Source organism: Onychomys torridus, chromosome 23 (assembly GCF_903995425.1).
Source record: "Onychomys torridus chromosome 23, mOncTor1.1, whole genome shotgun sequence".
Classification (NCBI taxonomy): domain Eukaryota; kingdom Metazoa; phylum Chordata; class Mammalia; order Rodentia; family Cricetidae; genus Onychomys; species Onychomys torridus.
This window is the reverse complement of record NC_050465.1, coordinates 43,970,104-43,989,630: the sequence shown is the minus strand read 5'-3', so window position 1 is coordinate 43,989,630 and position 19,527 is coordinate 43,970,104. Positions and strand designations below refer to the sequence as shown.

The following is a 19,527-nucleotide window of genomic DNA, read 5'->3' as shown; positions in this document are numbered from 1 at the left end:
AAGTGGATTTCCAAAGCACAGGGATGGATTTTTGTGAATGTTATAATTTGCCATCTGGGTCTCCCTTTAGGAATTCAGGACTTGTTCCTAAGCTACTAGCATGCTTCTAGAAGAAAGCCTCCATCTTTCAGCCCTCTTTGGGAATTATTTCAGCTAGAGAAAACGGCTTTATTCAAGTATTTGCTCCCTGTGGAGCAAGCCCCTGAAATTACCAATCTGCAGTTGTTTCAAAGGATCTACCCTTTCTGAACAGTTAATGTAAACAGCTATACAGATAGAGCATTTTGTGTCTGGCTTTCACTTAGCATTTTTATTTTTAGTCTAGGTTCTGCATATGATAGAAAATGTGTGGTATGTATCTTGCTGAGTCTGGCTCATTGCATTCAGCGTGAACAATTTCCAGTTCCATCCATTTTCCTGCAAATGCCATTGAGTTCATTTTACTTTGTGAGTGAATAAAGCATCCGTTGTGTACATGGGTCACATCTTTAAGATGGACATCTTGACAGTTCCCTGGCTGTTATGAATAGCACAACTGCAATAAACACAGATGTTTAAAGCTGCAAGACTTTTCACAGTGTGCTTGCAGAATCCTTCAGATGTGCACCCAAAGAGTCTAAAGGCCATTCTACTTTTTGGCTTTTGGAGAAAACTCCGTACTGATTTACATAGTGGTTGCCCAAGTTTGCATTTCTGCCAGCAGTGTATGTAGGGTCTTCTCTCTCCGCGTCCACTAAAGCAGCTCTGTCTTTCATTTCCTGACAGTTGCTCTTCTCCCTGGGGTGAGGCTAACTCTCAAAGCAGCTTTAATTTGCAGTTTCCTGACTGCAGAAGCGAAGGATGTTTGCCCCCTTCTCAGGTGTCTGTTGGTCGTTTCTCTTTCTTTCTTTTTTTAAATTTTATTTTATGTGCATTGGTGTTTTGCCTGTCTGCATGTCTGTGTGAGGGTGTCTGATCCCCTGGAACTACAGACAGTTGTGAGCTGCCATGCGGGTGCTGGGAATTGAACTCAGGACCTCTGGAAGAGCAGCCAGTGATCTTAACCTCTGAGCCATCTCTCCAGCCCAATTAACAGTACACTATTTTTTTTTTATTTGTTTTGTTTTTCGAGACAGTGTTTCTCTGTGTAGTTTTGGTGCCTGTCCTGGAACTCACTCTGTAGACCAGGCTGGCCTTGAACTCACAGAGATCTGCCTGGCTCTGCTTTCCAAGTGCTGGGATTAAAGGCGTGTGCCACAGCCACCCAGCTTTTCTTTTCTTTCATTTATCTTTTCTTTCTTTTTTTTTTTTTTTTTTTGAGAATTGTCTATTTAGTTCATTTATTGATTGGGTGATTTGTTTAATTTTTTGAATTCTTTATATACTTTAGCTATTAATCTCCTGTCTGGTATGTAATTGGCAAAGAGATTTACATATTCTCCTCACCCTGGCACTCTGTAGAGGCTTTTCTGTCTCATCCGATCCCATTTATCAATTCCTGAGATCATTTCCTAAGTGATTGGAGTCCTTTTCAGAAAGTTCCTGTCTCTGCCAGGTCTTGAAGTATGTCGCTATGGTTTTCTCTAGTCAGTTCAAGGTTTCAGATCTTGTGTTCAAGTCTCTGATCCTTTTGGAGTTTATTTTATGCAAGGTGAAAGATTTAGATCCAATTCCATTATTTCCCATGCAGGCTCCCCAGCACCATTTGTTGATGAAGTAGGCTTGTATGTTTTTAACACCTCTGTCAAAAGTTAAGTGGCCTTTTGCCTGGAGATGCTCATTGTTTACGAACACTTGTTGCTTTTGGAGGGGACTTCGATTCAGTTCCCAGCACCCACATGGCAACTCACAACTGTCTGTAACTCCAGTTCCAGGGGATCTGATCCCTTTTTCTTCTGGTCTCTTGAACCAGGCATATATGTAGACAAGACACCCATGAAAATAAATTTATTTCTGAGTCCTTCATTCTCTTCCATTGGTTGTCATGTGTGTTTGGGGGCTGATACCATGCTGGTTCCATATGTAGTAACATGTGATACCTTCAGACTTGGCCTTTTTGCTAAGGATTGTCTCGGGTATTCAGACTTTGTGCTTCACGAATTTTAGGGTTTCCCTTACTTTGGAGGCTCATGGTGTTGGGATTTAGATGGGAGCTGTGTTCAATCTGTAGATCACTTTTGTTAATATAGCCATTTTTACAATATTAACTTTACTAACCTGTGAACACTGACAGTCTTTCCATCTTCTTAGTGTCTTCTTCAATTTCTCCCGTGTCTGAAGTTTTCATTCTAGAGATCTTTTACATCCTTAGGTTTACCCCTAGATATTTTTAAGCTGTCATGAATTTTTCACCTCATTTCTCTGCAAGGTTACTATATAGTTTAGTATGTAAAAGGCTACAGACTTTTGTATATCCTGCTTTTGGCTGAAAATGCATAACAGTCTAAAAGTTTGCGGTGGACCCTTTGGGGTCTCTTAAGTAAATCATCATGTCATCCACAAGAGGATACTTTGACTTCTTCCTTTCCTATTCATAACTCTTTTATTACTTGTCTTACTTCTTTAGCTAACACTGTGAGTGCTATGCTGGATAAAAGTAGAGCTGCTGGGCACTCCTTTTCTCATTAGAGACTTCTTTAGAGGTGATGCTCTGAGGTTTTCTCTGATTAGTATAATAGTGTTGGCTTTACATTTGCCGTAGACAGCTTTTATTTTGCTGAGCTGTGTTCATTTTATCTCTACTTTCCTGTAGGACCGGAGAGTCATTGAAGAGATCACAGAGGAGAAAATAAAAGCCCAACTTACCCAAACCTTTGGGATGCAGCTTTTCTCCAAAGTCTCCTTTTTTTGTTTAGACTCCACTACATTTGTACAGTTACATAGCTTTTCTTGCTTTTGATTGCTGGTGTTATTGCACTGTGCTCTGATAAGATGTAAAAAAAACTGTTTCAATTCTTTGTATTTGACTTGTAGCCTAGACTGTTGTATATTTTAGAGAAAGTTCCATCAGGTTCTGAGCATAATGTGTATTCTATCTCTGTTAGAATATTCTTGTCAAGTCCATTTGATCTATCATTAGTATAACTCTGAGGTTTCTTTGTTGGTTTTTAGTTTTGATAACCTATGTAAAGATGAAAATTGAGTATTGAAATCACCGTTATTGTGTCAAGAACTGACTTGTGTCCACTATTTTTTTTAATCAAAGTGTGAGCCACAACACGTGGTACATCTATATTTACAATTATTATAACTTCTTGAGATACTGCCTTTGTGACTAAATAGTGGCCTTCATTATTTCTTTTGGATTATGAGATCTACTTTATTGGATATTAGAATAGGTTAATCAGCTTGTTTTCAGACATTATCTTTTTTTTATATTGAAATAGATTTTTTCCTACAATTTATTCTTTCTGATCACAGTTTCCATCCCCTTATCTCCTCCTGGATCCTCCCCACCCATCCAATTCCAAACCTTCTCTCTCTCTCTCTCTCTCTCTCTCTCTCTCTCTCTCTCTCTCTCTCTCTCTCTGTCACACACACACACACACACACACACACACACACACACACAGTGCAAATAGGCAAATAAAAAACAAACAAGAATAGAACTAAACAAACAGGGCTGGAGAGATAGATGGCTCAGTGGTTAAGGGTATTAGCTGTTCTTTCAGAGGTCCTGAGTTCAATTCCCAGCACCCACATGGCAGCTCACTACTATATATAACTGTAGTCCCATGGGATCCGGCACCCTCTTATGGTATGCAAATGTATATGCAGACAAAACACTCATATACAGAAATAAATCCCTTTTTTTTTTTTTTTTTGGTTTTTTGAGACAGGGTTTCTCTGTGTAGTTTTGCACCTTTCCTGGATCTCGCTTTGTAGCCCAGGCTGGCCTCGAACTCACAGAGATCCGCCTGGTTCTGCCTCCCGAGTGCTGGGATTAAAGGTGTGCACCACCACCGCCTGGCCAGAAATAAATCTTAAAGAACTAAACAAACAGAGAAGAAAAAAAAAAAAACACAAGAGAAGTACATATGCATGCAGAGACATAAGCCCACACAGAAAACCCACAGAAGCACAAAACTGGACAGCATAATATATAAGTAAAAGACCAGTAAGTTTAAAAGAAATCCTACACAAAGAAACATGAGACAAAAAAAAAAAATCTCCCCAAATACCATTGAATTCATTTTTAAGTTGGCTGTCTACTGTTGGCATAGGCCTGCCCTTGATTGTGGCTTGTTTATCCAGACTCCATTGAGGGGAAAAAAAACAACTCTATTCTTTTGCTAGCAATTGTCAATGGGAGCTAGCTTCTTGCTTAGGGAAGGGGGCTCATGTCCACTTCCCTTTCTCAGTGCTGAGACCATATGTGACATGGACCTGTGCAGACCCTGCGCATGGTGCCCCCACCTCTGTGAGTGGATTTGTGCATCAGTCCTGCTGTGTCTGGAAGGCACTGTTTTTGGTGGTGTCCATCCCCACCAGTTCTTACAGTCTTTCTGCTTCCTCTTCAGCAAACTTTCCTGGGCCTTGGGGAGGGGGAAGATTTGATGGAGACACCCCACTTAGGACTGAGTGTTCCAAGGTCTCTCACTCTCTGCACATTGGACAGTTGTGTGTTATTATTTCCCATCTACTGCAGGTGGAAGCTTCTCTGGTGATGGCTGAGTGGGACACTGGTCTATAGATATAGCAGAATGTCTTCAGGCATCATTATAGTGCTGCATTTCTTTAGTCAAACAGTAGTTTTAGCTTTATCCCAAGATCCATGGCCTATCTAGACCCAGGTTCTTGACCACTTGAGCAGTGTCAGGTATGAGTTTCATTTCATGGAGCGTGTCTTAAATTCAATCGACTAACGATTGGTTACTCCCACAAGGTTTGTGCCACTATTGCATGAGCGTATCATGTAGGCAGCTCACCATTGTATGTGGAAGGGTTTATAGCTGGTTTGGTGTTTACTTTTCTCCTCTGGTAGCATTAAGAGTACCTTCCAGTACTGTGAACACCGTTCAGTAAAGGTGAAAGCTCTAAGTAGACATCAGCTTGACTTCTCTGTGTTCAATGAGATATGTAGGTGTTGTCTTCAGCCATAGAGCCTTACCATGAGTTTGTGGAGAGAAACCAACAGCTTTGGCAGTATCCTGAGTTATTTAGGGGGGTTTCATGAAGTCCCTTTGGTCAACAACTGGAGGTTAGATGTAATCCATTTCTGGCACTGGAGGTTTCATTTGGTGGCAAGAGATTTCTAGTTGTGTTTCTTTCCCCTGTTTTTTTGGTGATTCTGTTTAAGTTTCTTTCATTTATGTATATATACTAAAAAGCTTCAACGATGGTAGGTTTTCATACAGCCCCTCAGATGGCTCTTAGTTTTAACTTCCCATATCCCCTCTTTTACCCCCTCTTTGCTTTCATTTTTCATTTATCTGTTGACTGACATCTAGGCTGTTTTCAATTGCTGGCTATTATTAATAGAGCAGCAATGAACACTGATAAACAAGTTTCTCTGTAGTAGGGTGCAGAGTATTTGGGGTATACACCTTAGAGTGGTATAGCAGGTACTTAAGGTAGATCTATTCCCAGCTTCCTGAGGAACCTCCACGCTGATTTTTCATTGTGGCTGTACAAGTTTGCACTCCTAACAGCAATGGATGAGTGTTCCCCTTACTCCACATCCTCACTAGCATGAGCTGTCATTTGCTTTCTTGATCTTTGCCATTTTGATTGGCATAAGATAAAATCTCAAAATGGTTTTGATTGGCATTTCCCTGATGATTAAGGATGCTGACCATTTCTTTAAGTGTTCAGCCCTTTGTATTTCATCTTTTGAGAACTGTATCTATGCCCCATTTTTAATTGGGTTATTTGTTTTCTTGATGTTCAGGCTTCTTAAATTCTTTATATATTTTAGATCTTGCCCTTCTATTGGATGTATAATTTGTGAAGGTCCTTTCTCATTCAATAGCCTGTCACTTTGCCTGACTGGTGGTGCCCTTTATCATATAGGAGCACTTTGATTCCATGAGGCCCCATTTGTCGTTTTTAGTGCCTGTGCTCTCAGTGTCCTCTTAGAAAGTCTTTTCCTGTGCCAATATGTTCAAGACTACTTCCCACTTTTTTCTATCAGATTCAGGTTATCTGGCCTTATGTTAAGGTCTTTGACCCATTTGGAGTTGAATTTTGCACAGGATGATAAATATGAATCTATTTGTATTTTTCTACATGTAGCCATCCAGTTTGACCAGCACTACTGTTAAAGATGCTGTTTTTTTTCCAGTGTGTATTTCTGGCTACTTTATCAAAGATTTGATATCCATAGGAGTGTGGACTTATGTCTGGGACTTCAATTACATTGATCAATGTGTTTACTTTTATGCCAACTTATATGCTGTGCTGTATATAAGTTGTTATTATGAGAGCTCACCAATTTTTTAATGTAGGCACTTATTGCTATGAACTTGCCTCTTAGAACAACCTTCATTGTGTCCATAGGTTAGGTATGTTGTGTTTTCATTTTCATTCAATTCTAAACAAGGTTTTAACTCCCTTAATTTCTGTCTTGACTCACTTTTCATTCAGTACTGAGTTGTGCAATTGTCATGACTTTTTAAAGTTACTGCTGTTGTTGATATCCAGCTTTAATCCATGGTGGTCAGACAAGATGCAGGGTGGTATTTCAGTTTTCTTGTATCTGTTGAGGGTTGCTTTGTGTTCAAATACATGGTCAATTTTGAAGAAAGTTCCATGAGCTGCTGATAAGATAGGTCCATCTGGGCAGGCTTTTGGGAGCCCGGTGCCTGCATGTAGCACCTTGTGCAGCCCTGGTGCAGCGGGGAGGGGCTTGGACCTGCCTCAGCTCGATGTGCCGGGCTCTGCTGACTCCCCATGGGAGACCTTGAAGGCTGAGGGTCGGAGGTGGGATCTATGGGTAGTATGTAGGGTGAGTAGAAAACTTCTTAATAAAAAATGGGAAAAAAAAGATTGAAGTAATGGACAGAAAACAAAACAAAACAAAAAAGATAGGTCCATTTGATTTAGGACATTATTTAACTCCAGCATGTCTCCATTTAGTTTTTGTTTGGATGACCTACCTATCTACTAGCAAAAGTGGGGTATTCACTATTACTGTGTAAGTGTCAATCTGTGATTTAGTTGTAGTAATGTTTCTTTTATGAACATGGATGCCCTTGTGTTTGGTGCAAAAATGTTTAGAAATGCAGTATATTCTAGGTGGATTTTTCCCTTGATGAAAATGTAGTGTCCTTTCCTGTCTCTTCTGATTAGTTTTGGTTTGCAGTCTATTTTTTCCCAGATATTAAAATGGTTACCCTTCTTGCCTCTTTGGTACCATTGCTTGTAATATAGTCTTCTATCCTTTTCCCAGAGGTGACAGTTATCTTTGATGTTAACATGTGCTTCTTGGGGGCAGCAGAAAGATGGCTCCTGCTTTCTAATCCAATCTGTTAGTCTGTGTCTTTTTATTGGGGAATTGAGATCACTAATGTTGAGAGTTATCAATGAGTCATTTCTATGGATTCCTGATATTTTGTTATTGTGATGTTGATTTCCCCTCTCTTTTGATTTGCTGGTCTGAAATCATGTATTCCTTGTGTTTTCATGGGTGTGGTTGACCTCTTCAGATTGAAGTTTTCCTTCTAGTGCTTTCTGTAGAGTTGGATTTATAGGTAGATATTGCTTAAATTGTTTAATGTAGAATGTTCTTTCTTCTTCTGTCTATTGTGATTGTTTTGGTGGGCGCAGTAGTCTGGGCTGGCATCTGTGACCTCTTAGACTTTGTAGAACATACCTATACAGACCCTTCAGGCTTTGAGAGTCTCCACTGGGAAGTCAGGTGTTATTCTAATAGGTCTGCTTTTATATGTTACTTGGCCTTTTTCTTTGCAGCTTTTAATTTTCTTTCTTTGTTCTGTATACCCACTGTTTTACTATTTGTCAAAGGAGCTTCTTTTCTGGTCCAGTCTATTTGGTGTTCTGTATGCTCCTTTTACATTGATAGGCACCTCCTTCTTGAGGTTAGGGAAATTTTCTTCTGATTTTGTTGAAAATATTTTCTGTGCCTTTGACATGGATTTCTCCTACTCCCTCTATTCTTATTATTCATAGATTTGGTTCTTTCATAGTGTTCCACGTTTCCTAGGTATTTTGTGCCTGAATTTTTTTTATTTCTTCTTCTTCTTCTTCTTATTATTATTATTATTATTATTATTATTATTTGTTTTAATTTTATACATCAGCCATGGGTTCTCCTGTCCTCCCCCCTCCCGCTCCCACCCCCACCTTCCTCCCAGCCCCTCCCCTCCATTCCCATGTCCTCCAGGCTGAATTTTTTTTTTAAGAGTGTGAAGATAGGACCCTTGCATGTAGTCTGCTACAGAGCTGAGGATGGGACAGGAGAATTCCAATGGAGACAGGAGCGAGCCACTTTTGTTACCTAGATAGGTTGTTTTCCATGCTTTGATTCCCAATCTGTGTCTTTACTGGTGAGATGTGTCCCTTGGAAACATCAAATAGTTGAATCTAATTTTTTACCTCAACCAGACATCCTGAGCCTCTTTTATTGGTTACTTGAAGTGGTTTACATGTATGGTCGTTATTGAGTGATGTTCCCCACCCCCAATCCCTTATTTTTTTTCCTTGTTTGGATCATTTGTTCTTTGCTTTCTCTCTGATTTTCTGGGTTACTATATTGGACATGACGGATTCTCTCCTATCTCTACCTTATTATAGTTCTCTAGTGACATTTGCTCTTTCCCCGTGTGCAGAGCATAGTGTCAGCGTCATGGCCAGGTTCCACCTTCGTCTGTGCTTGGTTTGAAATGCCCGTGTTTCTCCATCAGTTTTTAAAGACAGCTTTGCTAGATACAGCACTCCTGGCTGACAGGTACTCACTTTCACAGCTTGAACTATATATCCCGACATGCGTTCGAGCTTTCAGATGTGAGACATGATGTCGCTGTGATGCTTGCCACTGTAGATGCATTGGTGTTTTTTCCCTTTCAATTGTTTCTTTTGGTCATTTTGAGACAGGGTTTCTCTGTGTAGCCCTGACCGTCCTGGATCTCACTCTGTAGACCAGGCTGGTCTCGAACTCACAGAGATCCACCTGGCTCTGCTGGGATCAAAGGTGTGCACTACCACCACCTGGCTCCCCTTTCAATTTTGAATCTTATTCCCTCACTTGTCCTCTAAGATGCAGTGGAAATGTTTTTCTCAGTCCTGTCTATCGACTTTTTAAATGGCTCTTGTGTATGTCTTTCTTAGACTTTTGAAATTTTCAGTTCTGATTTCGTTGAACAGCTTCTCTGTACTTGGACTGTTGGGGTTTTATTTGTTTGTTTTTGTCTTTCCTTTATCCTGTCGACTCTGAAGTTTGCTCTCTTAGTTGGATCCCAGGGTGGTATGACATTTTGGTTGTGCTCACACTTTTCCCCCTTTTGATATTTGAAGGTAGTATTTCACCAGCCTTGTCCCCTCCCTAACACTCTTCCGCTTGGTCATGTCCATTGGTGATGCTTTCCACTGTATTTTAAATCTCTGAGCTTTTCATGTCATCATTTCACCCCTCCCCCATCTCAGTTTCTTTGCTGACTTTTTTTTTTTGCATATTTCTGACTTTTTCATCTGTATTACTAATTTTCTCACCCAGTTTATTGACCTTTTCCTCTACATCTGCTCTCCAAGTACTGAGTTGAATTGTCTGCTTGTTTGGGTCTGATTTCAGAAAGCTCACTGATCATTTTTACCAGCAGATTTTGAAATCTTTACCTGAAATTTGCATATTTAAGTATTTCTTTTAAGTAATTGTTGAGTTCTGACCTTTTGCAGGTATTATATCGTCTTACTTCTTCATTTTTTATTTGTGTTTCTGTGTTACAATTTGTGTATCTGTTGGTTTAGATATCTCTTCTGGTTTTATTTAGGCATTTTTTTATTGAGCAGGCTACTCATGATAATCCATCTGCACTACTACTCAGTGAGGAGACAATTAATTGATGTAACAGCAACATCATCAAACCGTTCAAGATATAGAAATGCACTTAAAATTGCCAGGTGGCAGTGGGGCACACCTTTAATCCCAGCACTCAGGAGGCAGAGCCAGTCAGATGTCACCGAGTTTGAGGCCAGCCTGGTCCACAGAGTGAGATCCACAGACACCAAAACTACACAGAGAAACCCTGCCTCAAAAAAACAAAAACAAAACAAAACAAAAAAGCACTTAAAATCGATTCAAGCCCCCAACAAAGCACCTATGACCGCAGAATCGGAAATGGCAAACTACTATAGTCGGTACTCTCAAGTTCAAAATTGTTTATGTTAAGTGTGGAAACAAGAAATGACTGAAATGAAGGGAGACAGGGAAGGAGAGGAAGAGAAGCAAGATGAAAAAAGGGAGAAAGATGAGAAGATGAGAAGAATGATGTCGGGGAGAGCAAAGATTAGAAAAATTAAAAAAAGTCAAAAGCAAAGTTAGGCAAATATAAGACAGGAATAAATATCAGGCTGTTAAAGAATCAGAAAAATAAAACAAAAATATTGCTAAATGTACAGTGGTAGAGGAGGAAACTCTAGACAAGAAAGAAAGAAACTAAAAATAAAAAATAAAACCAACCAAACAAACAAACACAAAAACCACACAAGCAAAGTAATAAAAATGGGGGGTGGGGTGGTCAAAAGAGTCAGAGAAGGGTCTGGAACGATGGTGCAACCTTTAATCCCAGCACTCGAGAGGCAAAGGCAGACAGATCTCTGTGAGTTCAAGGCCAGCCTGGGCTACATAAGTGAGTAGTACCAGGCCAGCCAAAGCTACATAGACAGACCTGTTTCAGAAAACAAATAACAAAAAATGTCAGATAAAAAAAGGATGTGGTATTAGAATAGCTTTCTGTGTATTCAAGACTTGGAGATTGCCAATTACACAGATGCTGGCTGGCTGGGGCTCAGTTGAACGTCTGGACTCCATTCATGTGTCTCTTCTATAGTTCATGCTGTTGCTGAGTATAGACTGAATAAGTAACCACCGTTCACCAGAACTGTCTTACCTTCGTAGAGTTTCTTTGTATGCCAGGACCCTCGGTAGACTGGACACATTTAGTTTTTCTGTCTGTGGGCTGGGCAGGCTCTCTGATCCTCCCAAGACTCCCCCAGATAATCATCCCTGGGGTGGCTAACGTTTTAACTGGCAAGTGTCTCCCAAGTGCATTGGGAAGAAGGAAAGCATGGAGATAGCAAAGACAGGACTGTCCTAAGTACCAATCACTTGCCTTAAGGATGTAGCTGTGGGTGTCAAGTACATGCCTACAGCCTCAGCAGTGAATCACAGGTAAGCTGATCCAGATGTTGATCCACCACTGACCTCGGGCTCAGAGTCAAAACCAAGGCTATCATCATCCTCGGTGATATTATCTGCTCCTAGCCTCTGAGGAGCGGCTGTCTTTCCCCATGCACTCCCCTTTCTGAGCTAAGCCTCTTGCGGTCTATATATAGCCTTTGACCTCTCAGCACCTAACCCTCCCGCTCTCCATGGCTCTTTCCTGGAGCCTTTACTCACCATAAGGCTGGGAACAAACCAAATTCAGGCTCCTTACGTGTAGTTATCCCCCAATCTCAGGTCCTCAGGTTAATTCAGATTTTAGCAGTAGATTCTCTCTCTTGGAGGTGTTTGGCCACTCCCCTCTATATCAGGTAGAATGACGAAATGGGATTTCTTCCCACTGCTGACTCATTGGAGGGATCAAAACTCAACTGAGTCTGACTTATTGAAGTGGTTTTTTTTTCCTAGTATTTCTGTTTTGACGTTTTTTCCCCCTCTCAGAATTTACATTTCTTTGCTTAAGTTCTCCTCCAGGTTGTTACATGTCTCCTCTGTGTTGCTGAGTTCTGTATGCAGGCCCTGAATTGACGCCCTTACTTCATTCATCTATTTAAGTCTCCTTTGAAGTAACTGGTCATTTTAAAAAACATTCCTTATTGGGCGTTTCAACAACTCTCACTGGTTGCGGTTACCGAGGAGTTGGGAGCTTGCTTTCACGTTTTCTTCCTGTGCGTTTCTACACTGTAATTCGTGCATGTGTTGTGATGGATATACATGTCTTCCTACCTCTCCCTACTCTTTTGTTGTTGTTTTGTATTATATTTTCTTAGTGGCAGACAGTCTTCTCTTGGACTGATGATTCCTGCGCCATATAGAAGAGAGAAAGCAGTCAGTAATAGTTAAAACAATGAAATGCAGTAAAAAAAAAAAAAAAAGTAACTGGGTACTTTATTTATATGGATATAAATGAACAAGGATACTAGTAGGATAAACCAGGATTTTAAAGATTATTAAAATTAATGCTATTCATAACTAAGAAATAAAAAGAGAATGAAGTGCTGTAGAGATGGCTCAGTAGTTAAAAGAGTACTTGTTGCACTTCTAGAAGACCTGGGTTCAATTCCCAGCACCCACATTAGCATATCAGAACCTTCTGTAACTCACAGTCCAGGAAATCTAATGTTCTCTTCTGGCCTCTGCGGGAAATGCATGCACACAGGGCACAGATAAACATGCATACACTTCAATGCATATTTTTCTATTTAAAGAGAATGAGGTTGGGTCAAAGAAAAAAGCAAAGCAAAATGTGAAGGAAAAGAAAAGCATATGTAATAAAGGCATAAGAGATGGCAAAGAGGGCTGTAGTGATGCTCAGTGGTTAAGAGCACTGGCTGCTCTTCCAGAGGACCCGGGTTCTATTCCCAGCAACACATGGTGGCTCACCACCATCTATAATGGGATCTGATGTCCTCTTCTGATATGCAGGTGTGCATGTTGATAGTGCACCATGTGCATAAAATAAATAAATCCTAATTTTTTTTAAAGAAATAGCAAGAGAGAACTCAATAAACCCAAACCCATGCTAGCAAAAAAAAAAAATTAAAAATATAAAAAATAATAGTATAATACTGGTCAATATTTCATTTCTTTTCTTTCTGAAATGGCTATGGGTTCCCTGGCCCCCAGTTTTTCCTGGAGAGCAGTGGGTGTCACCACTCTGCCTTCTGAGATCCTAATTCCTTTTATATTTAGGAAAGCATAAAACACAAGCCTACTAAGTTCAAAACCCGAGCTTCTTCTAAGGTGTTTTCTATCTTTTCTTGTAGGTTATATTTCATAGTTCTTTGTGATTTATTGTTTTATCTATTTGCTCATTTTTTCTTGAATAAGCCATATTTCATATATATTTTATAACTTTTTGTTAAAAATTGGGTACTTTAACTCTAAGAATCAATTCTCCTTCTTCAAGAGCTATTGTTGACTGTTGAAGGGTATGTTTACTGGCTGACTGAAAGGAATTTTGCAAAGACTGTTCCCATTTTTAATTAATTTTATAGTCAAGATTTCCTGAAATATTAAAGTTTCCTTTTTAAGAAAACCTCCTCTCTCTTATATAAGCACTCCTTATATGCTGTAAGTTTGGGTTATTTAGATCTGAAATCGTTAATACATCAGGATTCGGCTGTTTCGTTTCATTCAGTGGAGGGATCAATTCCTTAAGCATTTTTCTGATATACATTTTATTTCCTATTTGGTTTATTTTTATTTATTCTTTAAATTATTACTTTTGCTTCCTGAGACTTGGAAAAATGAAAATAGGTAGTAATAAATGTCATAACATTTATTTTCTTTTAATATGAAGCATTTGCTACTTAGCAGCCCATTTAGACAATGCTTCAGCCTGGCATGTATGTTACAATCTATAATTGCACTGGTTAAATTATTTTAATATAACATAGAGCCAAATGTTAACAATTTTATTTATTACCATCAATAATGCTGTTTTAAAATTATATTGATATTTGTTCATTTTTCTATCAACTTTCTCTGTTCATTTTTATTTTAGGTTAGGCATAAAAAGGAAAAATTTCCTCATTTTTCAGGTAAGTTATTATATAAAAATTATTATAATTTTCAAATATTGGGTCATTGAAGTTTGGACACTAACTCTCATAAAATAATGATTATCATAATTTCCTTCAAGATGTAAATTATAGTATTTTCTCCTTATTATAAAAACACAGCCTCAGGGCTGGAGAGATGGCTCAGAGGTTAAGAACACTGGCTGTTCTTCCAGAGGTCCAGAGTTCAATTCCCAGCACCCATATGGTGGCTCACAACCATTTGTAATGAGATCTGGCTCCCTCTTCTGGCCTGCAGGGATACATGCAAACAGAACACTGCATACATAATAAATAAATAAATCTTTAAAAAATTATTAAAAAAAAAACAAAACCACAGCCTCAGAGTAACCATGGGAAATTTAAACAAAATTCAGAAGCTTGAAAGTGGGAGTCCTGAATAGTTTTCATTGAACATATGTTCCAATGGAATTAGGAAGTCACTTACTACACTTATCTGTTTCCGAAGCTTGTGTTTACAGATCTCCCTATGAACACATTTTCCTACTTCAAAGAGCTTCTTTTCTCAGTGATAACATTATGAAGACACAGTCAACATGTCTGTAAACCAAAAGGAAATAATAAAAATATCTAACAAATAAAATAAACACAGAAAAAATAAGATCATACAGTATTGGTGAATTAGAGTTCCAGAGGCCCTCTGAGGAATTATGTTGGGTTGAAGGTAGTGGGAGATTCCCAAGGAATCAAGGTAGCCACCACAGTGTGTGTTAAAGAGGTACCTGGGAATCTTCTAACAACTGGGACAGCCGGAGCTGCATGGTGACTACACATTCCTTCAGAAAAGACAACAGTAGTTAGTCAAAGTAAAGATAAAATAATGAGATAGCTGCAGTTTGTGCTACAGACAGGAGACGAGCAAGTATATTTGTAGGGTGCAAACAGCCTTCATTTAAGGGCTTGTGGAGAAAAGAATCAAGTCAAAATGTGATTAACAAGTTGTCAGAGTTGAAGTTGCTATTGCTGTGATAAAACATCAGGACCATAAATAACTTGGGAAGGAAGGGGTTTAATTCATTTTATAACTTGTAGTTCATCGTCATCTGTAGGAAGTCACGGCAGGAACTATGGCAGGTGCCATGGAGGAGTGCTGCTCACTGGCATACCCCTCAGGACTTGCTCAGCCTGCCTGATAAAGGCGATTCTGGAGGAGTTTCCTATGAAAACAGGAAACAAGAGAGTAGAAACTGGAGAAAAGATCACACACTATGAAGGGAAAGCCCTTGGCTGTGTTGTGTTGACAGCTTTGCAAAGAGCAAAATTTAAGAACTAGTAACCAGAATACCTGACAAATTTCTAAGCCAAAAAACTGAAGTTGCTGCATGAGTACTTTTAGCTGAATGGCTAAAGAAGAGAATGATTGGAGCTGGAGAGATGGCTCAGTGGTTAAGAGCACCAGCTGCTCTCCCAGAGGACCCAGGTTCAAATTCCAGCACCCACATGGCAACTCACAGCTATCTCTGACTCCAAGATCTGACACCCTCACACAGACATACATGCAGGCAAAATGCCAATGCATCTAAAATAAAAATAAATTATTTTTTTTAAAAGAAGAGATTGATTTAAAGAAAGAATTTATAATCAAAAGGGAAGCAGGCTGGCAAGATATAGGGCATTTATTATCTGATCATGTCAAGAATGGAAAAGCATGTTTGGAGAGCAAAGGAAACTGTAATGAACAGAAAGGAACTACTCTCTCTTATCAAGATAATGGGGATGAGAACTCCAAAGGCATTCCAGAGAGTTTGGAGGACCTTGACAGCAGGGTTTCCAGAGAAGAGTTTGCAGAAGCTCAGCATTTGCTTCACTGTGCCACCACAAATACCTGCTTCCCCCATCTGCCACAATGCTCCTCAGTCACTCCAGTCATGACTTAGCCATCCTGAGTATGGTCTATGCCACTGCACGAGAAGGCCAAAGTCATACTCTGTAGGAGCCATATATGCTAATTATGCAGATACACACAGTTGGCAAGACACCTGGGTTGGGGGAGGGGAGGAAGTCCAGGTAGGGTCTTGTCCCAATGGCAGCAATATTGCCAAGATCCCACTTAGGGCAAGAACTAGAAATCCTTATAGCTGCCAGCATGCAAGATCAGCAGGAACACCAGGCATGAGCCTAGGAATGCTGCTCCATAGCCTGAAGACCAGCCACGCAGTCCCAATGCTCACCCCAGAGTGCCCAGAGAATGGGGCATGAAGTCGAAGAAGATGCTTCTGGAGCCTTCGTATTTGATGCTTTTTCTTCTTGGACATCATGATCACAGTCTTAGGCCACCATTTTGTTTTGGAAGCAGGTAACTTGTTTCACAGGCTAACAGCTAGAGGGAAATTTGCCACAGAATGAATCACGTCTTAATCTCACCCAAGTCTGATGTAGATAAGACCTTGGACTTCAGACTTTTGAGATGAAGGCTGTCTTAGGGTTTCTCTTGCTGTGAAGAGATGCCATGACCACGGAAACTCTTAACAAAGAAAACAGTTAATTGTGGGGACTGGCTGACAGTTCAGAGGTTCAGTCCATTATCATCTTGGTGGGACATGGCAATGTGCAGGCAGACATGGTGCTGGAGAGGTAGCTGGTACATGCTGATATGCAGGCAACAGGAACTAGACTGTCTCACTGGGCATGGCTTGAGCATATATGAACCCTTCAAGCCCACCTTCATAGTGACACGCTTCCTCCCACAGGACCACACCTTCTCCAACAAGGCCACACCTCCTAATGTGCCACTCCCTTTAAAAGTGGCTTTAATAACTGGGTGTGGTAGTCCAGGTATAGCTGGGTGAGGTAGAGGCAGGAAGATCAGTGGTTCAGAAGTGTCCTCAGCTATGAAGCTAAATGGAAGCCAGCCTTGGCTTACATGAGACCTTGTCTCAAAAATCCCCCCAAAAATAAAAATTAAAAATAAAGTGTTTGTACCAGACATGGTTCCCAGTACTCAAGAGGCTGAGGCAGGCAGATCTCTATAAGTTCCAGGCCACCCTAGTCTACATAGTGAATTCCAAGCCAGCATGGTCTACACAGCAAGTTCCAGGACAGTCAAGGCTACATAGAGAGATCTTGTCTCAAAAACCAAAACAACAAAAAAGTGGTTTTGCTATGCTTTGCATTGTATTTCAATTTGTTCCTGCAGACCAATCTTCTATAATTAACCTAATAAATTATATACAGATATGCATGGCACATTTATATTATATAAAATAAAATACAGTGCATTAAAGGGTTTATTAGGTGAAGTTCACAGGATACCCTTATCAGTTTCCTTCAGTTTCCATCATCTGTAGATAAATTAGAAGTGTGGAGCTAGGCAATTACTTTTTCTTCTTTATTTTTATTTTTATCATATATATATTTTGGAGATGGGATCTCTCAACAGGACAACCCTGGCTGTTCTGATACTCATGATGTAGACCAGGCTGGCCTTGACCTCACAGAGATCCTACTCTACCTTCCAAGTGCTGGGATTAAAGGCATGCACCATTGTGCCAGGCTAGCCCAGTTGCTTTTAAGCGCCTTTGAGACCTTCTGGGTCCGGGTATTTGTGCCCATACATTCTGGCCAAGCACTACAATTCATTGAAATTATTTCATTCAACTTCCCACTTTATAATTTTCTTGGCTTCTACACAAGACGCTTCTCTAGTATCACAAATTGAATTATTAAGGAAATACATAATTATTCATGAAAGGTATCTAGAATATAGTATGGATAGCAAAGTAACAATGGAAAATTACCCAAATGTCCGTTAGAGAATGGGACACAGCTCCAAAGAATGTGTACAAGCCACCTTTTCAACAAGCCATGAAGCACAGCTTTGTGTAATGTACATAGCATTTAGCACCCACCCCTCAACAGACAGCAACTAGAAGTGTGACAATGATAGGCTGAATTACTGTTTTTCAAACTGCCATCAAGAGCCAGAGTTAAAAGTGGAAATACTTAACATAAGCATTATAACTATAACCCAAACATGAAATGTACAGAGCATGGTGACATGTAACTTCTATTTCTTACCACACTCATTCCAACAGTGATAGGGAAAATCATAGAGTTACTAGGTGAAGACTCAAGGGTATGGATGTATCCAGAGACCAGAGTAAAGAGGGCACTAATGATGGTTAAGGATATCGATGGCATTCACATTTATATTCATGCTTCCTATATGCTGGACACAGTGTTAGATGTTTTAAACATTACGTCACAAATACTCCTCCCTTGACAGATTAGCAAAACAAGGCTAGAAGAGGCGGGCTTACTTACTGAATTAAATGGTTAGTTGTACTAACTCATGGAGTGTAAGTCCTGGACTTTTGGCCACTGTGTTTTCATTCATGGCCAAGAGGTGTATTTATAAAGCCCACTTCTCAAATGTTATAAGTGCCATCCAATTTATATAACCTTGGTGGGCTTTTTTTTTCCATTCTTTTTCAGATGTGTTAATGATGCCTGATAGGCCCTTAGGACAAGAAAATACAAATCAAAAAGGGAAAAATGTAAGTAGATGGATATATCTTTTAAAAATTGTTGGCACTTCTATTATTTACCAGTATTTCTCAACATGCATGTATGCATTCATTGTCGATCAATTTTAGGGTTATATTATAAATTTATAGAGCAATAAATGTTCCACTGACTTTAGCAAGTCCTACAGTTCAAGTCAATGCTTTTGACTTGCTATTTTTATAAGAAGCTGTATAACTAATAAAACACTGACCAGGAAGTATGGAGTTTGAGCCCATCTTCCGTGAAAAGGCCATTTGCTCATCTCAATTGCCCATTTATACTTAAAGTTCACTATGTGGATTTCTCGTTTATATGCATTGTCAAGCTAACAGCAACAAGTATTCCAGAAATAGAACAGGAATTATGTGGCTTGGAATAAAGATCAAGCAAGAAAGAAATATCTAGATGAAAGGTAAGGAGAAAGAAAATTTTGATCTATCTCACATTTGCATTCTGAAGGGAAGAACCAGGCTCACAGGGAAAGTTTCCAAGCCCTAAGGAAGCACCAGTGCTTTTTCTCACAGTATTTAATCATCAACTGATACTGACTCCAAGGCATTGACATTTCATGCTAATTTTCTTCCATAGGGAGTAGGTTTGCTGTGAGAATTTTTTGGACTCCATGCAACAGAATGTAGCAATCACTGGAAAGTCTGAAGTCCTCAGTTCTTTATGACATTACTGACTAATCTCCACACTGGCTGTCCCAGCAAGCCATTAAAGATGTCCTGGAGATGTTAGTGTTTGATATTCACATCTCCATACTAACTCGTGCATCTAGAAATAGCACAAAGACTCTGGATGACTCCATAGTCTGTGCTTATGTTAGAAGGAGGCGGAGATTCCAAGTTAGGAGGCATGGACTGGGTACCAGTCTTTCCACAGTTAGCTGGGATTAGGTTGACACTGTTCATGGTACCTGTGTACCTACTGTGCAGCAGGCCCTGGAAATGACATCTAGTGAGATTATACCATAACGTGGGCACCATTTTAAGCTGTTGTGATTGGATGCTCACAAGTGGGAACTCCTATGGGTTTTAATTACAGGTGAGAACACTGAAG

The 19,527-nt window shown here is 39.8% G+C and overlaps 1 protein-coding gene across 1 annotated transcript in view; it reads left to right on the top strand.

The window, feature by feature from the left end:
- The window catches only part of C2cd6 (C2 calcium dependent domain containing 6), a 93,102-nt gene that overhangs the window by 55,564 nt on the left and 18,011 nt on the right, over positions 1-19,527 (top strand). Inside the window, exons 12-13 of the mRNA XM_036172996.1 lie at positions 13,884-13,920; positions 18,394-18,455. Coding sequence (XP_036028889.1) covers positions 13,884-13,920; positions 18,394-18,455 — 99 coding nt within the window. The remainder of the gene's footprint in view (positions 1-13,883; positions 13,921-18,393; positions 18,456-19,527) is intronic.